Source organism: Pteropus vampyrus, unplaced genomic scaffold (genome assembly GCF_000151845.1).
Source record: "Pteropus vampyrus isolate Shadow unplaced genomic scaffold, Pvam_2.0 Scaffold35, whole genome shotgun sequence".
NCBI lineage: Eukaryota > Metazoa > Chordata > Mammalia > Chiroptera > Pteropodidae > Pteropus > Pteropus vampyrus.
In genome coordinates, this window is record NW_011888816.1 from 5,201,433 (window position 1) to 5,221,487 (window position 20,055).

Genomic DNA, 20,055 nt, shown 5'->3' on the forward strand with positions numbered 1-20,055 from the left:
TACTTGTAGCTCAACAGCCAGTTAGGTAGATGTTACTACATTATAGGCCTGGACATCCTTTGGTATTGCAGACTATGGCCATAAATCATCAAAAATGTTACATTATATCTCATTTGTGCACAGTGGAGAAAGCACGGGACTAGGGGCACAGCCCCGGTTCCTTCCAGGCCACTGCCACCAGCCTGCTGAGAGATCTGGCCAAGTCAGCTCTTCCTTCTGGATTTTTCTCATGTGTTAGATACGGTGGTCAAAGAGTTACTCCAGTTTTAAGATATTTAAGATGACGTGGGTAGTTAAATATTGGAACCATTCCACCCAAAATCACCGAAATAATAAACGAGGAATGGGTTGTGTCTTCCAAGGTTAACTCTCAGCTTTCTGGAAAGCTCATTTATACAGAATGATCCTCTTTATACAGATTTGGCTCTGTTCTAGTCTTCCCTGCTCCTTTCCAGTTGTCTTTGAACAATGGTCCTAGAAAATGTCACAGAACTTGACAGTCCTGGGGCTTGGTTTGGGGGCCAGGTACTTACCAGGAACAGGTGCCGTGGGCGTCTGTTTTTCCCTGTTACTTTCATGAGTGTCCCTTCCTTCAGAAACTCCTGTGGGGAGAGAAGCAGATCTCGCTGGTCAGGCTGATGCCCTCTATTTTCCTAGAGGAGGGTGTGAGGAGGCCCTTGAGTGGGAGACTTAAATTACGATGCTTCTCAGAGGACCAAAGAGCAGCTCACTGGGGGAGTTTCCAGCTTACGAGAGATGCTTTGTATATGTGACAGCGGCTTTGGAGACAGGCATCTCCGCCTTTCTGGAGCGTTCCACCTCAAAGTATACCAAGCCCCAGACACTGTTCTGGCCGGAGTGGTCCAAACAATGACTCTCCCTCTGGTTTGCTGCCACAAGAGTCCATTCAGAACAGAGCTTCTAAAGGTTTGCTAAAACAGCTGAAGACCTGTGAACAGTTGCTCTATCCTCCTTAATTCTGGAGGATACAAACGAGATGCTTAATAAATATTTACTGAACTGATAACCCAGGCCAAAACACTAAATGTGATGTTATAGAATCTCAGTGAGATCCCTGCTAATTTTGAGTAAAATCACCTGAGCTCAATCTCTCGTTTCTTTGTCTTGTGTCCTTCATGGAGTGTATCAGATAATGAACACATTTTTTACTATTTTTGAGCTTAGTTTTATGTTTTCCACTTGGAAGCTTAAAAGTGGGTAAATTTATCTCTCGAAAAATGTTATTTTTAAGATGCAACATTGTGGCTCTTGAGAGATGGTTTTCCTGACTTCCCAGCAACACTGGACTCAACTAAAAATACTTGGTGTCTCTTGTTGGAGGTGACGAGAACCACAGGAAACCCCGAACCCAAATGGCACTGTGCCTTTAAAGGCTTCGAGAGTGGAAAACACCAGGGGAGGCAGCCCATGGGCCCCGTGAGCCTGGCCCTGCCCTCCCTCCTCCTCGGGTAAACAGCACCCGCAGCCAGGCCTGTCTGGGGCCAGCCCAGCTGAACAATGGGGCTTATCAGAACCTCGCCTGCCTGTTGCCAGGACGCCCTCTGCCCCTGCCCATGGTGGCGGTGGCACTCACCCTTCCTGGCTGGAGGAGATCCCCTTGGCCCCGAACGCTGTGCTCAATGTGGACCAGCTTCTGCAGGTTTTCCTGTGGGTGGGAGCAGGACGAGGGGGAGATGGTCAGGGCCCCTTTAAGGGGTCTTATCTCCTCTGTAAGGAAATGGCATTGCTTCCGTTTCAGAAGAGGAAAATGGAGTCCAGAAGGACCTGGTCCAAAATCCTACCTCCCGCCACTGGCAGGATTGAGGCCTGAGCCTAGGTCTGCAGGGTGCCAAGTGTGTGGACTGCCCATCACCAGGCTAGTCCTTCTGGGCCTGGGGTCTGACACCACCATCTTTCTGCATGTTATGGGGTGATTCTTGGCCTTGCCGTGCCATTTGATACCTTGTGTATCTCTGGGCCACGGCTTCTACTCTAAGCCTGTGTCCCCATAAGGCCCAGAGAATCCAGACTTCAGTAACCCAGAGATGACAGATGCTCAAGGCCGGCTTGTCTCCTGGGCTTATAGCCCAGGGTATGGCTTCTGATGGAGAGTAACCAAGAAAACGTACCACTTGGGGAGAAAACGGGTCTGTGCTTCTTAAAGAAAAATATGTGCAGGAGCAATCTTTGTCCATCTCCTTCACTGGAATATCCATAATATGTAATGTGACACACCTCCCTCCCCGCTGCACAGCACCCTGTAATACTAGAAAGCACCTAACCCATGGAGCAGGTGTCCTGTGAACCTTACACAGGGTCTAAAGTCAACTAATGAGAACTTTACACTGTCCACGGTTTTGGACAAAAAATCCTACATATTAGAAATGTGTAACAGTTGTTCCATTTCCACTTATGGTGTAGAAAGCTGCCAGAGAACAATGCCCCCACCCTAACAGTGAGACAAAACCAGATAATCTACAAAGTCGTGTCTCTTCTTATGCCTGTTAGAGAGCTGAGGTCACAAGGCAACCAACCGAATGGAATCCCAAAGACTGACAAGCCCCTCCATGGAGATTCAAGACAGAGGGAACGGTTGTGCCTTTGGCAACACACGGGAGAAAATAGTGGTCACCATAAAGGAGGGTAGGAAGATAAGAACTAAAATGTTAATGGATTTTTAAAGGTCAGGTGTGGGCTGGTGGGACAGTTTAGAATAGCAGGAACATCTGTAGTCACTTGCAAGCTCTTTTCCAAGAGTTTCTATCAGGTGCTCACAAGGCAGACTCGGGGCAGGGCAGGAGCCTGGAAAGAACCCCTTGTCCTTGGAGGTGAAACAAACGCTTTCTGCCCCAAAGAGAAGGGGGTGTAACCCGTTAGGCCTAGGATTGTGCACCAATACAAAGGAAAGACCTCTCTAAGACCCACCATAGAGTGAGGCAGAGTTTGGCTGCCATGCAGGAAGAAGGCCAGGAATGCTGAGCAAGCTTAGCTCACAGGCCCTGCTTAAGTCTGAGGCTTGTTCCAGAGAGCCGAGACTTACGAGCCTAGCGCTGAGTAACAGGAAGCAGTAATCTATCTCTGAGAAAGGGCAAGAACATGGAGAGAGATCCCTTCTGTGGTGTTAGGACTGCAGAAAAGCTGAGCAAAATGGAGCAGAAATATAACAACTCTGTGGCACTTCAGGTCCCACAAACAGCTCCAAGTAACAGTAGTCCTCTACTAGAGGAGAATGAAATCTGTGGGGCTCTGAAGATGACAATGGTGACAACAAACCCAGACCCAGTTCAGCTACTGACTGGAATGACCCAACTCCCACCCCAACATGAACGGAATCATGAAAAAGAGGGGATAGTTACTATTTCCCTCAGTCTCTACAGTTCTTTTACACATAATGTCTGCCATTCAATCAAACATTATAAGAAACACACAAAAAAGCAAGAAATAACCCCATCTCATTTTCAAGAGATAAAGTATTTAACAGAACCAGAATGAGAGGTGACACAGATGTTAGAACTATCAGATAGGGACTTTGGATTAGCTATAATTAATATGTTGAAGGAGTTAGTGGGAAAGTGGACAGCATTATGAATAGATGGAGAATTTCAGCAGAGATGGAAACTATACAAGAGTCAAGTGGAAATGTTCAAAATAAAAAAACAAGATATCACAAATGAAGAATTCCTTTGATAGGCTTAGCATCAAACTGAACACAGCTGAGGAATAAATTAGTGAACTTGGAGATAGGTAAGACGAGATTAACCAAATTGAAACACAAAGAGAAAAAAAGGTACAGGATAAAAAAAGAACAGAGCACCCCAGAGAATTTTCTCAAATTAATGAATGACAACAAACCACAGTTCCAGGAAGCTTGAGAATCATAACAGAATAATTACCACCCAAGCCCCTAAAACCATACATACTAAAAGTCAAATGTAAACATCTTGAAAGCAACCAGAAAAAAGAGATGTTACAAAAGAAAGATAAATATAACCATTACAGCATATTTCTTATCAGAAACTATATAGGCCATAAGACAGTGAAGTGGTATCTTTAAAGTACTGAAAGAAAAAACTCATCAACCCAGATCTCTATACCCAGGAAAAATATTTTTCAAGAATGAAGGTAAACTGACCAATTAAGTAAACAGATGATAAATGGTGGGAGCCATTCTCACTGTTGGAGTGGAAATTTACAGTTAAGTAAGGGTAGGAGGCTGGTATAATCCACGTGGTAATGATTAGAGTTGGAGACATTAGTATGAACTCATGTTTAGCTTAATATAGATACAGATGGTCATATATATACACGTATATATACATATATGTGTACATATGTGTGTGTATGTGTGTGTGTATATATGAGAGCATATACATGGGTTAGTACAGTTGACCCTTGAACAACATGGGTTTGAATCGTGTGGGTCTACTTATATATATATTATTTTTTCAATTGATTTCAGTTTGATTGATGCATGTAGTTTAAAACCAAGTTGTTTAAGGGTCAACTCCAAGGTTGGGAATCTATGTACGTCGAGGGCTGACTATAGTTAAACACAGATTTTCAACTACACGGGAGGTCAGAGCCCCTAACCCCTGTGTTGCTCTATCAGCTAAGATGACTTAAAAGAAATAATAACCCAGTAGCAATGAGCATACCTAGTGCCCAAATCTTTGTTTCTAATGCCATTAAACAATTAAAGAAACAGGGCTCCTTGGAGAAATGGCTGATTCTAAGATTGGGGCAAGAAATACACGAGATGATCTTGGAGCATACTGTAGTCCCAGAAAGTAAGGAAGTGAGTGCTACAAAAATAAGCAGAAAACAGTCAAACCCATATGCATGGGGGCATGCGAAAGGGACGCAGAAACCGACTGAAAGGGCTCCCAATAGCCAACGCTGGAACAATTTGAGAAATGAGATAAATAAAGCAGTATGAGATTATATAACCCAAAGCATAAAGTAAGTATCTATGAGTCCTTACTGACATAAATGATTTATTTAAAATGAATACATTAATAAATGAGGGAGGAGAGATAAATCTCCTGTGCAGAAGAATTCCAAATAATTTAGGTAGATACTCTGCCCTCAAGGAGAGGGAACATAACTCCCCCTTCCTTAAATGTGAGTTGTACATAGTGACTTTCTTTCAAAGAGTATAGACAAGGTTGTGTGGTGTGTGTGTGTGTGTGTGTTACTGTGGAGAAACCTGACAAACACTACATAAGCCAGGTGATCAAGGTCAACATCCACAGTCATATATATATCATGTTGCTAGTATGTACTCTTTATATGATGTGATGAAAATGGTACTTTATTTCTGTGATCTTATTCCCCCAAATCACAAACCCAGTCTAATCGTGGAAAAAATATCAGACAAATTCCAATAGAGGGACATCCTACAATATATCTGACTAGTATTCCTCAAAACTGTCAAGGTCATCAAAAACAAGGGAAAGTCTGAGAAACTCACAGTCAAGAGGAGCCTAAGGGGATGTGACGACTAAATGAAATATGATATCCTGGATGGGAAGCTGGAATTAGACATCAGGCAAAAATGAACTATGGTCTTTAGTTACTAATATGGTATCACTATTGATTCTTTAATGTAACAAATGTTAATAAAAGGAGAAACTGTGTGGGGAATATGTGGGAACTCGCTGTATTATCTTCTCAATGTTTCCTGCAAATTTAAAATCATTCTAAAAAATAAAGTCTATTCAGAAAGTAGAATGGTAGTTGCCAGGGGCTAGGGGAAGGGAGAATGGGGAGTCAGTGGTGACTGTGTGCAGAGTTTCGGCTGGAGGTAGTGAAACGAAGTTTGGAGATGGATTGTAACGATGGTTGCATAACAATATGAATGTACTTAATGATGATGAACTGAACTGTGTGCTTATAAATGGTAAATTTTTTGTTACGTATAGTTTACCTCGAAAAAAGATTTCTTAAAAATAAAGTTTATTTTTAAAGATGAAGGTGAAAATGGTACAGTCCAGCCCTGTGCATGTCTCTTCACTCTCTTCTGGAGGGAGGTATTTTACTTCTATTCTGTGAAAAAGATGGCAATCAACGGCCAATTTGATTTCAAGTCTCAAAGGCCTGACCTTGCAACCAGACGTCAAATTTTTCTCCTAGGGACTTTCCTGAGGCTTGGTCTAGGTACCTGCAGCTAGGAGCCAGGTGCATCCACCCTACCATACATAAATATCAACTCAAAATGAACTAAGATACCTAAATGTAAAATGTAAAACTAGAAACCTTCTAGACAAAAACACTGGAGAAAAACTTTGTAACCTTGAGTGAGGCAAAGATTTCTTAGATATAACATTAAAATCATGATCCATAAAAGAAAAAAATGATAAAGTGGGCTTTATCAAAATTAAGAATTTCTGGTATTCCATAGATGCTGTTAAGAGAATGAAAATACCTGCCTCGGGCTGGGAGAAAATATTTGTAAATCACATATCTGACAAAGGAGTGAAAGAAGGCAGACAAAAAAAGAGCACATACTGAATAGCTACATTTTATAAAATCCTAGAAAATGCAAACTAATCAAGAGTGACAGAAAGCAGATCAGTGGTTGCCTGGGGATGGGGGATAAGGGGTTACAAAAGAGTGTGAGGAAACTTTTTGGGGTGATAGATATGTTCTGCATTCTGATTGTGGAAATGGTTTCACAGGTACATACAAACATCGGATCTTACCTAATTGTACACTTTCACCATGTGCAATTTATAGTACATAAGTTATACGCCAAGGCAGACCTGGGCAGGGTGGAGGGGGTCCTGGACCTGGACCCCAGAGAAGGAGCCCAGAGGCCGGACTTACCCCTTGCTCCATGCTGTCGTTGGCATGGTCTGTAACTTTGGAGATGAGGGTCAGCGCACCTGAGGAGGGAAGTAGAGCAGATGGCTGGGTCCTCCGGGGAGAGTCAGTCTAGTTGCTACCATCCTTGCCTCTTCCCTGTCTTCCCTCCCCAGACTACCCACTGAGATCAGCACACTTGCAGGGCCTTGTAGGTCGTACCAATTTTCCTCATGGCTGGGTCAGGGCACAGGCCCTAGCTTTGCCACTACCACCTAAGTGACCTTGACAGTGACTCGACCACTTTGTGCCTCAGTTTCCCTGGCTATAAATTGAATATATTAAAATAGGGACTGCCTTGGCAAGGCAGAACAGAGACAGCCACATAGCACTGGGAAGAAACAGAGATACTGGAATCAGTTTTTTAGACCTGGCACCATTTCCTATCACCATATTCTGGTTACCCGCTTCTCTTCCTCTGACTGGACAACAGCCTGCCCTGGGGAGTCCCATGTTGAGGCGAAAGGGGGCTTCATGTCACTGCAGGCTTCATGTCACTGCATCCTCAGCTGGCAGGGAGGGGACTATGTCCTGGGCGTGTAACTGATGTAGAGTCCAGAACTGGGGTAAAATTAGGACTGTGTCACCTCCTCTGGTTCACGCTGGACTTACCCTGTGTGTTATCATACTCAGCTGAGTCCGGGCAAAGGTTATTTAAATAGTCTGCAGAAAGAACAAGAGCCAGGAGTCAGTTTTTCCTGGTGAGGCCAGCCCCTCCCGGCCACAACAGGAGTCCCTGTCTCTCCAGAGATGGAAGAAGAGTTTCACAAGAATGGGGTGTCCACCCTCTCACCTCTGTTAGCCCCATCACAACACCACACTTGCACAAAACCAGGCCCCCAGGACCACCACCAATACTGCCACCACGGCCAGTCATTCACTCATTCAACAAATATCTATCGAGTGTCTGCTGTACGCCTGACACTGTGCTATGCTTTCAAGATACAAACACAACCAAGGTGAGACCCTGCCTTGAAGAAGCCCACAGTCTACTGGGGGAGACAGGTGTGATCATGAACACAGTAGAGCGTGATGGGTTAAACTTTTAATGCATTTGTATCCACAAGGCTTTACGCAGGCTGGCCTTGCTCCAGCTACCTCTCCATATTGCTCATTCATCTTGGCAATGCTGGCATTCTTGCCATGTCTTGACCATGCCAAGTTTGTTCCTACCACAAGGTCTTTGTACTCACTGTCCCCTCTACCTGGTACTTTCTTTTTCCAGATCTTCACAGGGCTCGTGTGTCACTTTCCTGAGCTCTCTGCAATGATACCTCCTCAGAGAAGTCTTTCCTGATGCTGTATCTAATTCAGAGCCCTGTTCACCTCCTTTATTTGTCTTCAGAGCTCTTATCACTGACATAAAATATTTTTATTTCCTCATTTGTTTGATAGAATATAAGCTCCACAGTATCATAGAGTTTGGTTGTTTAATTCGCTGCTATATCTCTGGAATCTAGCACAAAGCCTGGTACACGGTAGATACTCAATAAATATTTATTAAATTAGATAAATGAATTCTGTCTCTTGGCCCTCATGTACTTTTCTTACAGCCCTGGTCACGACCTGGAATTACATGCATATCTCTACGTGTGCGTTTCTGTCTCCCCAAATGGAACATTCGTTGCCCAGGCCAGGGGTCTTTGTCCATTTGGGAAGCAGTTGGGTAAATCGGTCTGGAGCTCAGGACAGAGACGTGTGTTTCTGGCAGGCGGATGTAGGGGAAAGGAGGATGGTCCCTGGGGAGAATTTGTAGAGAGGGAATTTGTGGGACCGAACCCTGAAAAATATGGACATTTATGGGACAGTGGAGGAAGAGAGGTCATCAATAGAGATGACGAAGGAGTGGTTAGAGAGAGGCAAAGAGAGGTATGTAACAGAGGTCCCAGGACGAAAGGGTTCGAGAAGCAGGAAGTGGTCAGTGGCAAAGCCACAGAGAAGGCCAGAAGGTCCTAGGTGGAAAATGTCCCTGATTCAGCCACAAGAAAGCTTTGGTGGTAAAAACAGCTTTAGGGAAATCAGCCACCCACTGAGACAGGGAAGAAACGCAGAATGGGGTAAAGTGTGAGTTTCTGTGTGTAGGATGGGAGAGGCTGGAGGAAGACACAAGAGGTGCCACTCAATCGGGGTTTCCAAGGTGGCAGCAGGGTGTCCAAAGCTCAGCTAGAGAGAAGGTGGTGGCCAGGTCTGGCCCTCTTGGAGGGGCAGGAGGCAGGAACTGAGAGCAATCCTCTCCCACACTTTCCTGCCAGGATGGAGGTTGTCATCACACACTTTGCCATCGTCACCCCCACCCCTACTCAGGTGCCTTCCCTCCCTGCACCACCTCAGTGCACCCTGACTTCCCTTCCATGGGGCCCACCTGTGAGGAGCACTTGGTACTGGAAGAGGCGCTGAACAACCCGCAGCAGTCGGTGCTTCATGTTCTGGCCACCTCCTTGCTGACTCTGCTGCTCCCAAGAGATGGGGAGGACAAAACTCCATCAGGGACCCGTGCCTGAGGGCACCAGACTCATGGTGTCTCACCTGCACCGTCTCATTCACACCTCTTCCTGGCCAAGCTGAGCTTCTCCTCCATCTCCAAACCAGGTTCCCTCCTCCAGGAAGGCCTCTCAGATGAGCACCATCACCCCACTGTGGGTTCACAGTCTATGCTACGCTCAACAATATACCTCTCCTAGTACCTGCTGTGTATCCAGTGTCAGTAATAGACAAACATCCCTCATTTTCTGTTCAGTAACTGAATCTTCAGTTGGTGGCCATTTGTTGGTCCCTCCAATTAGACTGGGGCCCCACATTGCTTTGTGCTTTTCTACTGGAACAGAAGAATGACCATTGAAATTCTCCCCATGGCTAGAGCTTACAAAGTTGTCCACAAATACCCAATAGGGGACATTCTTGATTTTCCCTCCTCCTGGGTCACCCTCTCCTCCCCTGGCTGGGTCTTCCTTTCTGGCCCCCGCCCCCCACCTTCAGACCTACCAAGAAGCCCTACTGATTTGTTTTAAGCCCTTCCATGCCCCCAACCCCTGCATCTTTAGAACAGGTTCTCAAAGGACCAAGTGACCCACCTCAAATTCACGGACAGCAGCTGCCAGCTGGGGAGAGTGAAGGCAGTTCTCAGTGAGCAGACTTAGATACTTGTCGAACTGTAGGATATGAGTCGCGTGGTGGTCGAACTCCTGCTCCCGGGCCAGGAAGACATCGGCCACCTTCTGCTGGCCCTCCCTGCAGCCAGGGAGGAGAACAGGACAGAACTCAGCCTTGTGACCAGCACAGTGTTAGTGAGTACTGGAGTCACATCCCTGGGTGGGGACCCCAGCTCGACCTTCCCACACTTGTTTTACTTTGGGCAAAAGACCTCATATCTCTGTGTCTTGGCTTCCCCATCCATCAAATGGAGATACCGTTTCAAGTGGTGGAGTTTTCAAATGCCTCCCAATCTCCCAGGGCAACAGAAGCAGGGTCGGGAGTCTGGGGAGTGCTCACCAGTGCAGCAGCCTCTCCCCCAGCTCCTCCAGGATCCCCTGGTGCAGGTCGAGGATAGCTGGGAGTTCACTCAGGCCACGTCTCAGCTCCTCTCTGGCTAACGTGTCTTTTTTCTCTTGGTCCATTTCATCCAAGGCCCTCAGGACAGCTCCGTGGAAATCCTGAAATCCCCAAAGGCCTGTTGCCCACGGGTTGACAGGACTGAGCACAAGCCCTCCCTGGCAGTTCCCCTGTGGCTTTGGAGCTCTGGACTATATACAGACAGCTTGGGACCTTAAGCCAATGTCTCAGACCGTAGCATTCTCACCTGTAAAACGAGGCTGATAGCACACACCTGTGATCACAGGTAACTGACAACCAAAGAGCACCCAACACAACTCCTGGCATGGAGGAGGGCTGACGGCAGGGTCAGTCAGCCCCCTCCCATGGGAACAGGGGTGCACGCTCTTTTTTCACAAGATGAATGAGAAGCTGGGTAATTCCTTCTCTGAAGAAAGATAAAACTCTGCTTGACACTGATCTATCTTTGGAGCTGTTCATGCACTGTGCTGTTTAAAAACAAAGTCTAAAATCATAAACCTCCACTCTATGGTGTATTAAGCAGTCAGTAAAAATGATGCAGAAGGTGAGTATGTAAATATTCATGTCCTGGCACTAAGAAATCAAGGAGCTGTCTTCCCGCCCAGACATAGTTGTGCAAAAATGAACAAAGGAAAAAGCTAAAAGGACAAGGAGTGAAATGGAAACGGTGGCCGAGTCAGGGGCACGAAATTAGGAAGGAATGTTTTTTCTTATTGTCTGTTTTCTAAAATTTCATGATAAATTACTTTAAAATTAAATTTAATTTAATAAACATTAAAATTAGAAAGAATACACAACTTCTTTCTCGCAACAAAAATATTTATCCTTAAACACACCTGCTTTTGCATGAGGCCCAGGTCTGTAGTTTTAAATACCTGAGATATCCCGAAACAACCTTGAATGGTGAAGCAATGCACATCGGGAAAACTTTATTTAGCATTAGGAGTCATGTGGTCCAACCCAAATCCGGAAGGTCAAATCATCTTTACAACATTCAGGAAGGATGATCACTCTGCATTGTTTGCCTGCCTCCCTGATGGGGAACTCGTTACTGAGCAAGACATTAATTCCATTGCTAAACGGTTTTCATTGCTAGTAAGGTCTCTTCATATGGAGATCTAAAAGGGTCTTCTCCCACCCCGTGAAGGAGCGCAGGAGAGAGGGAGGGCTAGTGGTGGCGACAGGAGAGGGCTAGGAAAAAGGGCAGGGAGCTGGGACAGGAGCAGAGAGAGGGAAAGGGAGAAAAAGAGAGAAAGAAAAATAAAACAGAGAGAAAGAGAGTCGGGAAGGGAGGAACTGACAGAGACATCGAGACGGGGGACATGAAACGCAGGAGACTCTCCTGGGCCCTGTCCCTCCAATATCTGTGAAGAGGCCGCTTGTGCTGTTAGGCAGAGGACAGCAGATGTGGAGGTTACAAAGGTCTCCGCTTCCTGAACACCTCATCCTGTCCTGCTCTGACCTCCTCCTGCTGCAACTGCTCTGCCAGGAACTGCAGAGGACAGGGGAAGGAGGCCTACCCTGGCCTACGGTCCCAAGGAAGGAGGATGAACTGGTTCCTGCTGGGGCCAGCCCTCACAAGCCCCGGTCTGGTGTAATTCGAAGGTCTCGGGAAACCTCCAGTCCCATCATTAAGGTCAAAAACTCTTGGGACTGAGTCTTGAACTAATGAATAGATTCTCTGGGCTGATTCTCTATCCTTAAGTGGGGGCCACATGCTCTTTCCTTAAGTGGCGGCCACATGCTTGAGCTATAATTAGAAATGAATCTCATTGTACCTGAGCTATCAGAGTCTTTCCTGAAAGCATGTTTCAGAGGGTGGAGAAAGTGTGAATTACAAGTAGGAGGGCAGCTAGGTGGGGAGGGCGGCTAGAAGGAGGTGGTGTTTAATTCTTATTTCTGCCCAAAGCTAGCTCTGGAACACAGGATCATTCTGAACCTGGAGGGGAGGTTTCTCTGCTGACCTGGGGCTGGAGGATCCTCCCACTCTTTCCTTGTGAGTCTCCATGTTTAGGACCAAGTCTCCGGCCCTGCAGGGTATTTTGAGCCCTGGCATCCCGGAGAAAGAAAGAAAACATCCTGATGAGGACAATAACCCCTCTTGCTTGGGCAGCTGGCTGACAGAGGCCTTTCAACACACTCTCTCATGAGCCATGTTCAGGCCCAGCTACAGCACAAGAGCGGCCGAGTGACTGTGGGCAAGCTGTCACCTATCTGAGCTGAGTTTCTTCATCTGTAAAATAGTTATAACCATATAGCATGAGGCTCCTGGGAGCTCATCCTGATGTTTAAAACTGTAAAGTGCTATCCCTAAGGCAGTTATGATTATATTTAAGACATAATATCTTCTAAGCAGGGCCACATTTATTTCCTGCTATGTTTCTTAGGTCCAGCAGAGTATGTGACAGAGAAGGAGCTTTATAATGTTTGGTGATTGATGGACTGCAAGACCCTTATTTAACAGAAAAGGAGAGTGAGTCACGGGGAAGCCAAGACCAGAAAACAGTCACCCTGATGCCCAGACCCAGAGCGCCACAGAAAGGGTGGGGGAAGGGGTGGAGAAAGGGAAAGAGAGAGAAGGAAGGACAAGCAAAGACAAGACTGACGGCTACACTTGCATCACACTCCAGGGAGCTTCAATATTCACTGCTCCGCAAGCTGATTTCTTGTCTGTAATTAATTTGCACTAAATTGACTCAGTCCCAATGGGCATAGTGGCCATCATTAACACGACTCATTTAAAAAACTGGAGCATAGTCGGAATCGCCACAGACATCCGTTCTTAAAACTCGTGCATCAGCTGGAAGCACTGAATGCCAGCCACACCATCTATCACTCCCGGAAAGATTTCTGCTCTTTCAGAAGTTCTGCCTCACCATCGCACCTGGGGGGCCTAGCATCCATCTCAGAAAGAGGAGGTAGAAAATGCCCAGCCCTCATCCCCTTATTCATTCAACAAATATTCTGAATGGCTGCTCTGTACCAAGTCTTGAGGAGAGAGTAGGAGCAGAAGAGATGCAGTTCTGCACTCGGAATCTGCCATCTGGGGTAAAGCAATGAGTCAAAGGATGATTTCAACACAGGGGTCTTAAGTGTTGTGGTGGGAGAAGCGTGGGGGCTACACAGACCGTAGGAGGCAGACCTGGCTTTGCTCTGGGAGGCCTGCAGAAGGGCAGTGCCTACGCGGAGACCAGAAGGGGAGTGTTTCAGGTAGAGGGGACGGCATTTGCAAAGGCTCTGAGCTGGCAGAGGAAGTGAGAAATTGAGTATGGTTTGTGTGCAGTGTATGTGGGTGTGGGTGTGGGTGCCCGCACCCTTGAAAGAAGTGCAAAGGATTGGAACATGATGACACTGGAGCGTTGGGCAGGGGACCCATCTTATAGGACCCTGCAGGCTTTTTCAAGGGACTTGGGTTTCATCCTCGGGTGATGAGGAACCACTGAGTAGTGCTAAGCAGGGGGACAATGTGGCCAGACATGTGTCTTAGAAAGTTTACTTTGCTGGGAGAACAACTTGGAGATGGAGGAATGGGAGCAAGACCAATGAAAGGTTGTTCCAGTCGTCCAGGAGAGCAAGAGAGAGTCTACGACTTGACAGTGGCCATGAGAACAGAGAGAATGAATGGACCAGAAACAATAAGGAGGAAGAACTGACGGGCCCCAATGCCTGCAGGGTCCAACCCAAACCCTCTGGGCAACATGAGGCCTTCCTGATCCAGTCCACCTTCTCAACATACTTGCTTCCCCAGCTCTTTGGGGAGTCCCTGCTCCAACTTTACAGGGCTCCAGAGAATGAATCCTTGTCTACCTAGACTATTGTCTATGTGTGACCTTGGCAAGTCACTTCATCTCCATGGACCTCAATTTCTTCCTGTGCAAACTGGGGATACAAACATCTTCTTCACAGTGTTTGCGCCAAGTGCCTTCTGTCACGTTTCAAGATTATTCATTTCTCCCTTAGACCGAGTATTGCTTATCTCTATATCTCTAGCATCCAGCCCCTGAAAGGTGCTCAACAAATAACAGCCGACATGTACTGAACTGCAGGCCATGTAAGTCATTGTCTACTCAACACTTTATATACATTTTCGCATGTAATCCTGACAACAAGTCTATCACTTTGGCAATATTATTATTTCCATTTTACCAATAAGGGAATTTGGCCCAGAGATTATGTGACTTGTCTAAAGCCACCAGGAAGGCAAGATTTAGGCCCAAGCTGGCCTGACTCCAAAGTCCTACCTCCTCCTATTGTCCCCCTGCCCCACCCCACATGCACCAATTCCTCATTCCACAGGTGGCACAGGCAAGAGAGTGACTTGCTCAGGTCAAGGAGGGAAACTGGAACCCAGATCTCCAGAATCCTGGCCAGGGCTCTCTGCCCAAACTCATAGGCCCTGAGGCAGCTCAGCGAAGAGGCCCGAAGGTGAGCACTGCCTCTGCCTCTGGAGCCCCAAGGAGTCTCCCAGAACTCACGGGGCTCTCAGGACGCCTGGGCTTGCCTTCAGTAGAAGAGGGAACCTCATGTTCAGGGACCTGATCCCCTGGACCCTTTTCCTCTTCTCCAAACCCACTGTTGAGTTGTCTGGGTGACACGGCATCTCCACTCTCTGGGCTGAACAGTTAGTGGGTGGCCAGAATGTCCTCCTTGTAAGTGGTCAAACCACTGATGTCACTGCCAAAAGTCAAGTGGACTCTCTGGGATTCCATTCGGCCAACCTCAACTGTAACCCACCTATGTCACAGACATGCCTTGGCAAGCTGTGAGCTGTCCAGGGGACATGACTTCACTTGGCTCAGCAATCACTAGAGGGTACTTTGGAATTCTGAATTCTCTGTAGAGCCCGTGAAGACATTTTAAACTGTATACAAATAGTACAAACTATATAGAAAAAAATTATAAACTGGACTTCATGTTAAAAGATGAATATGGAAAAAGGGAATTTGGTTGTTCTATGTACTACTACTTTTGTTACTTTTCTGTAAAATTGAAATTATTTTCAAATAAAAGGTTAAAAATCATTTAAACAGTGAATAAGGTGAAAAAGAAAGAATGCTTAGGAATAAATTTAATGAAAGAAGCATAGTGCTCTGAAAACAACAAAATATTGCTGAAATTTAAAAAGACCTAAGTAAATGGAAAGATGTCCATGCTCACAACTTAACAGTGTTAAGAGGCCAACAGACCCCAAACTGGTATACAGATTCGTCGTAGCCCCTATCAAAGTCCCAGTTGCCTTTTACAGAAATTGACAAGCTGATCCTAAAAGTCATGTGAAGATGCAAGAGACTCAGAATAGTCAAAACAACTTCGAAAAAGAACAAAGTTAGAGGACTCACACTTCCTGATTTCAAAACTTACTATAAGGCTAGAGGAATCAAGACTGTGTGGTATTGGTGTGAGAACAGACATAGATCAATGGAATTGAGAATCCAGAAATAAACCCTCACATTTATGGTCAAGTGATTTTCAACAAGGGTGCCAAGAAAACTCAATGGGGGAAAAAAAAGTATTTTCAACAAATGGTGCTGAGATATTTGGATATTCACATGCAAAATAATGAATTTGGACTCCTTTATATTATATATGAAAATTAACTCGAAATCAAAGACTTAAAGGTAAGAGCTAAAATTATAAAACTCTTAGAAGAAAACATGGCAGTAAATGTTTGTGGTTTGGGGCTAGGCAATGCTTTCTTAAGTATGATACCAAAAGCACAAGAAACAACAATAGAAAGATAAATTAGGCTTCATGAGAAATTGAAAAATTTTATGCTTCAAAGGACACTATGAAAAGAGTGAAAAGACAATCTACAGAATGAGAGGAAATATTTGCAAATCACATATCTGAAAAGTGCCTTGTATATAGAATCATAATAAAAAGGTAACCCATTAAAAATGGGAAAAGGATATGAAAAGACATTTCTCCAAAGAAAATATACAAATGATCAAGAAGCACATGAAAAGATGACCAACATCATTAGTCATTAAGAAAATTTAAAATCAAAACCAAAATGAGATACCACTTCACACTCACAAGGATGGCTGTAACAAAAAAGACAACGTGCACTGCAAGAAAGTAAAAAAACTGGAACCCTCACGCTCTCATGGTGGGAATATAAAATAGTGTTACCATATGATCCAGCAATTGCACACCTAGGTATGTACCTAAGAGAACGGAAAACATAGGTTCACACAAGAATTTGTACATGAATGTATACGGCAGCATTGTCATAATAGTCAAAAAGTGGAAGGAACCCAAATTGTCCATCAAATAATGAGCAAAATGTGGTATATCCACACAACGGAACATTACTCAGCCATGCAAAGAAATGAAGTACTGATACATGCTACAACATAAGTGAATCTTAAAAAACATTAATATGCTAGGTAAAAGAAGTTAATGACAAAAGACCACAAATTGTATGATTCCCTTTATCTGAAATGGCCATTATAGGCAAATCTATAAAGAAAGAACTAGACTGGCAGATGCCCAGGGCTGAAGGGTAGGGTGATGGAGAGTGATAGTTTAGGGGTATGGGGTTTCTTTTGGGGGTGATAAGAATGGTTGTGGTGATGATTGTACAACTCTGAATATACTAAAAACCATTTAACTTTATACTTTAAATGGCTGAATTGTATGATATGAGACATATCTCTATTAAGTATTTAAAAAAAATTGAACGGGGAACCCACAGACTGGGAGAATGTTCACAACACACACATCTGAAAATGGGGTTGTGTCCAGAATATTTAAAGAACTCCTACAAATCAATAAAAAAGAGACAACTCAATTAAAAAGAAACAAAGGATACTTTCAAAATTTCCAAATGGTTAGTAAACAGAAGAAAAGATGTTCTTTTTTTTTTTTTTTAATTATTAGAGAAATGCCAATTAAAGCCAAAGTGAGAAACCACTACACAATCACCGGAATGGCCATGAGTAAAAAGATAGATGCTGCAATTTTTTACAAATGGAAGGCAAAACCCTTCACCAGCAAAAAGATTATGACTTGCTTTATGACGATATTCACTTTATTGCGGTCATCTGGAACCGAACCCACAATATCTCTGAGGTCTGCCTGTAATAGCACAAACTGGAAACAACCTAAATGATCACTAACTGGAGGATAGGTACACCAACTGTGGTATATCCATACAAAAGAATATTGGTATACATGAAAATGTGGATGAATCTCACACATTATGCTAAGCTAAAAAAGCCAGACACAAATGAATACATAATTCGCGATTTCATTCATATGTGGTTTAAGAACAGGCTAACCCAACTGAATGTGATGGAAAGCAAAATAGTGGTGATCTCTAGGGTATGACTGATGGGAGGGGCACAGAGGCATCTCCTAGATGATGGAAATGTTCTATTACGATGGTGGTTACAAGTACACACAGATGCACATGTGTTAAAAATCTGAGCCCTATCCTTAAGATTTTGCACTTACCTATAAGTTATAAAACATTTTTAAAAAAGAAAAACAGTTCTCTGAGGTCTCTGGGGAGGAAGAATAAGCACTGTTTCCCCCCCACTGCTTTCACATCTCTTCCGAACCCTTCATTTGTATCCAGACCTCTGGGCCAAACAAAACTCCTGGGCCCTTCAGAAGCTGGTCTAGCCCTTCAGAAGCTGGTCTAGCCTACCTGTAGCTGACTGCCCTTTTCTATACATCAGTGGTTCTCCAAGTTGAGTATGCCTCACAATCACCTGCTGGATTTATTCAAACTCAGAATGCTGGGGCTGGATAATTTTAGTTTTCCCCAGTTCCCAGAGGAGGCTGTTGCTGTTGCTGGTCTTGGGACCATGCTTTGAGCACCGCTGCTTTATATGAATCCTCTTTTCCAGCCTCTGTGTCTTTGTTCTGTGCTTCTGGCATCTGATTCATATCTTCCTAGTCTTTCAAAGCTGCTTCAAATGCCACCTCCTCCAGGAGGCCCTCCCGGGTGACTTCAGCTGTCAGTTTAAGGTCTCCTCAAGGGTCCTACAGCCTCTAGAAATCTGGGGTCACAGCCTCAAGGGAGCCACCCTGATCTCAGAATGTCTCTGAAGTCTCATAGTTTAGCTTGAAAATTAATGTGTGTTTTACATTATTCTTCAAAATATATCCTTGTCTGATTTAATTTATTTAAAGTTATGTATCTAGAACAAAGCGGAGGCTCTTAGAAAATGTGCTGTTTATCCCGTGGCTTCGAGTACTCCTGGGCACCTACTGCACACACCTCCAGGAATATTATATGTATCCCAGTCTGAAAAGCAATGGCTTTGCAAAATTTTGCGTTGTCAGGCTGTTTACTTTGCAGTGTTTCTGTTATCTTCCCTCCGACTAAGCAGAGAGCAGACTGATTCCCTTTTGTTTCACCCTCAGATTGACCCGGCTTTGTTCGCAAATGTGCTGAATGAATGTTGCTACTTTCTCACTAGGTTCTCAGTTTCAGGTGCAAATTGGAATCACCCTGGGAGCTTTTCAACTCCAGCTGACCAGGCTGCACCCCAGACCAATTAAATACAAATCTCTGAGGGTGAAATGAGCATCCACATTTTTTAATGCTCTTGGGTACCCATGCACGTCTGGTGCTGGGAACCAGTGTTCTAGAGGATGCTGGCTTCTAGGGGTGGGGAATCACAGAAAGCCTGGGCTGGAGGGACCTTTCAGGATCAAGTGCCTGTGAGTCTCAAATGTTAGCTCACCAATCAGTATCACCTAGAGGGTTCATTAAAACAGTTTCTGATTTAGCAGTTGTTGGGGTGGGGGGCCCAAGAACACACATTTCTTACCATTTCCAAGGTGATGCTGACACCGCTGGTTTGGGGACCTGCTTTGAGAGTCACTGACTTGAATGACTATTTCGCACACTGTGCTCTGGGGAAACCGAGGGTTGAGGGAGGTGGAGGCAGAACCCAAACTTCGGCTTTCACCTGCCTTGGAACCAAAATACCTCCACTTTCATCCACTCTTTATATTGGGGTTCTGAGTAAAACTACATGTGAAGACAAGCCTCCGTGGCTAAAAATGTCTGAGTCTCACTAGCCAGCTCAGGGTGAGGAAGGAACAAGAGATTTTCCAGTCACACAGCATTTTTTTTTCCTGGACTGAATGAAAAATATAGAGAAAAGAGCAATAGGCCTGGGGTAGGACTCTCTACTGAGATATCTCCAACAGCTGCTGCATTCGTACCTCCCAATGTGGGGAGCTCACTCCCTCTCCAACACTCCAGGTAGAAAGAAAGCCTGTTTCCTCCCACTGAAGTAAACTGCCTGTCTCTGATTTCCCCCAAACATCTGCCCTGCGAGAGAGAGCCCAGCAGCGACTCAGACACGGGGCCCTCCTTACTCAATGAAAAATTATTTCTTCATGTTGTCTGCGGGCAGGGGCTACAGAAGTAAATAAGAGACACACTCCTTGCTCTTCAGAAACAAAATCTTCCTGGCTCCGCATCAACTTCCCCAGCATGAGGCCATTTTGGAGCTTGGTCTGGGTTAAACTTTGGGTCCCCTTCATCACCCTCTCCCACCCAATCTACAGGACCAATCTTCCCTACTCAGGTCCTCAGAGCTCCCAAATTCCTATGCTACCTTTTTGAAACACCTTGGGACATGGCATTCAGGCTCTCCC

The 20,055-nt window shown here is 45.0% G+C and overlaps 1 protein-coding gene across 2 annotated transcripts in view; it reads right to left on the reverse strand.

The window, feature by feature from the left end:
- The window catches only part of FGD5 (FYVE, RhoGEF and PH domain containing 5), a 107,128-nt gene that overhangs the window by 21,099 nt on the left and 65,974 nt on the right, over positions 1–20,055 (reverse strand). For both annotated transcript variants that reach the window (XM_011357417.2, XM_023529077.1), the window contains exons 5-11: positions 10,351–10,511; positions 9,933–10,089; positions 9,224–9,311; positions 7,474–7,524; positions 6,826–6,884; positions 1,595–1,666; positions 534–602 (exon numbers count right to left, since the gene is read on the reverse strand). In XM_011357417.2, coding sequence (XP_011355719.1) covers positions 534–602; positions 1,595–1,666; positions 6,826–6,884; positions 7,474–7,524; positions 9,224–9,311; positions 9,933–10,089; positions 10,351–10,511 — 657 coding nt within the window. The remainder of the gene's footprint in view (positions 1–533; positions 603–1,594; positions 1,667–6,825; positions 6,885–7,473; positions 7,525–9,223; positions 9,312–9,932; positions 10,090–10,350; positions 10,512–20,055) is intronic.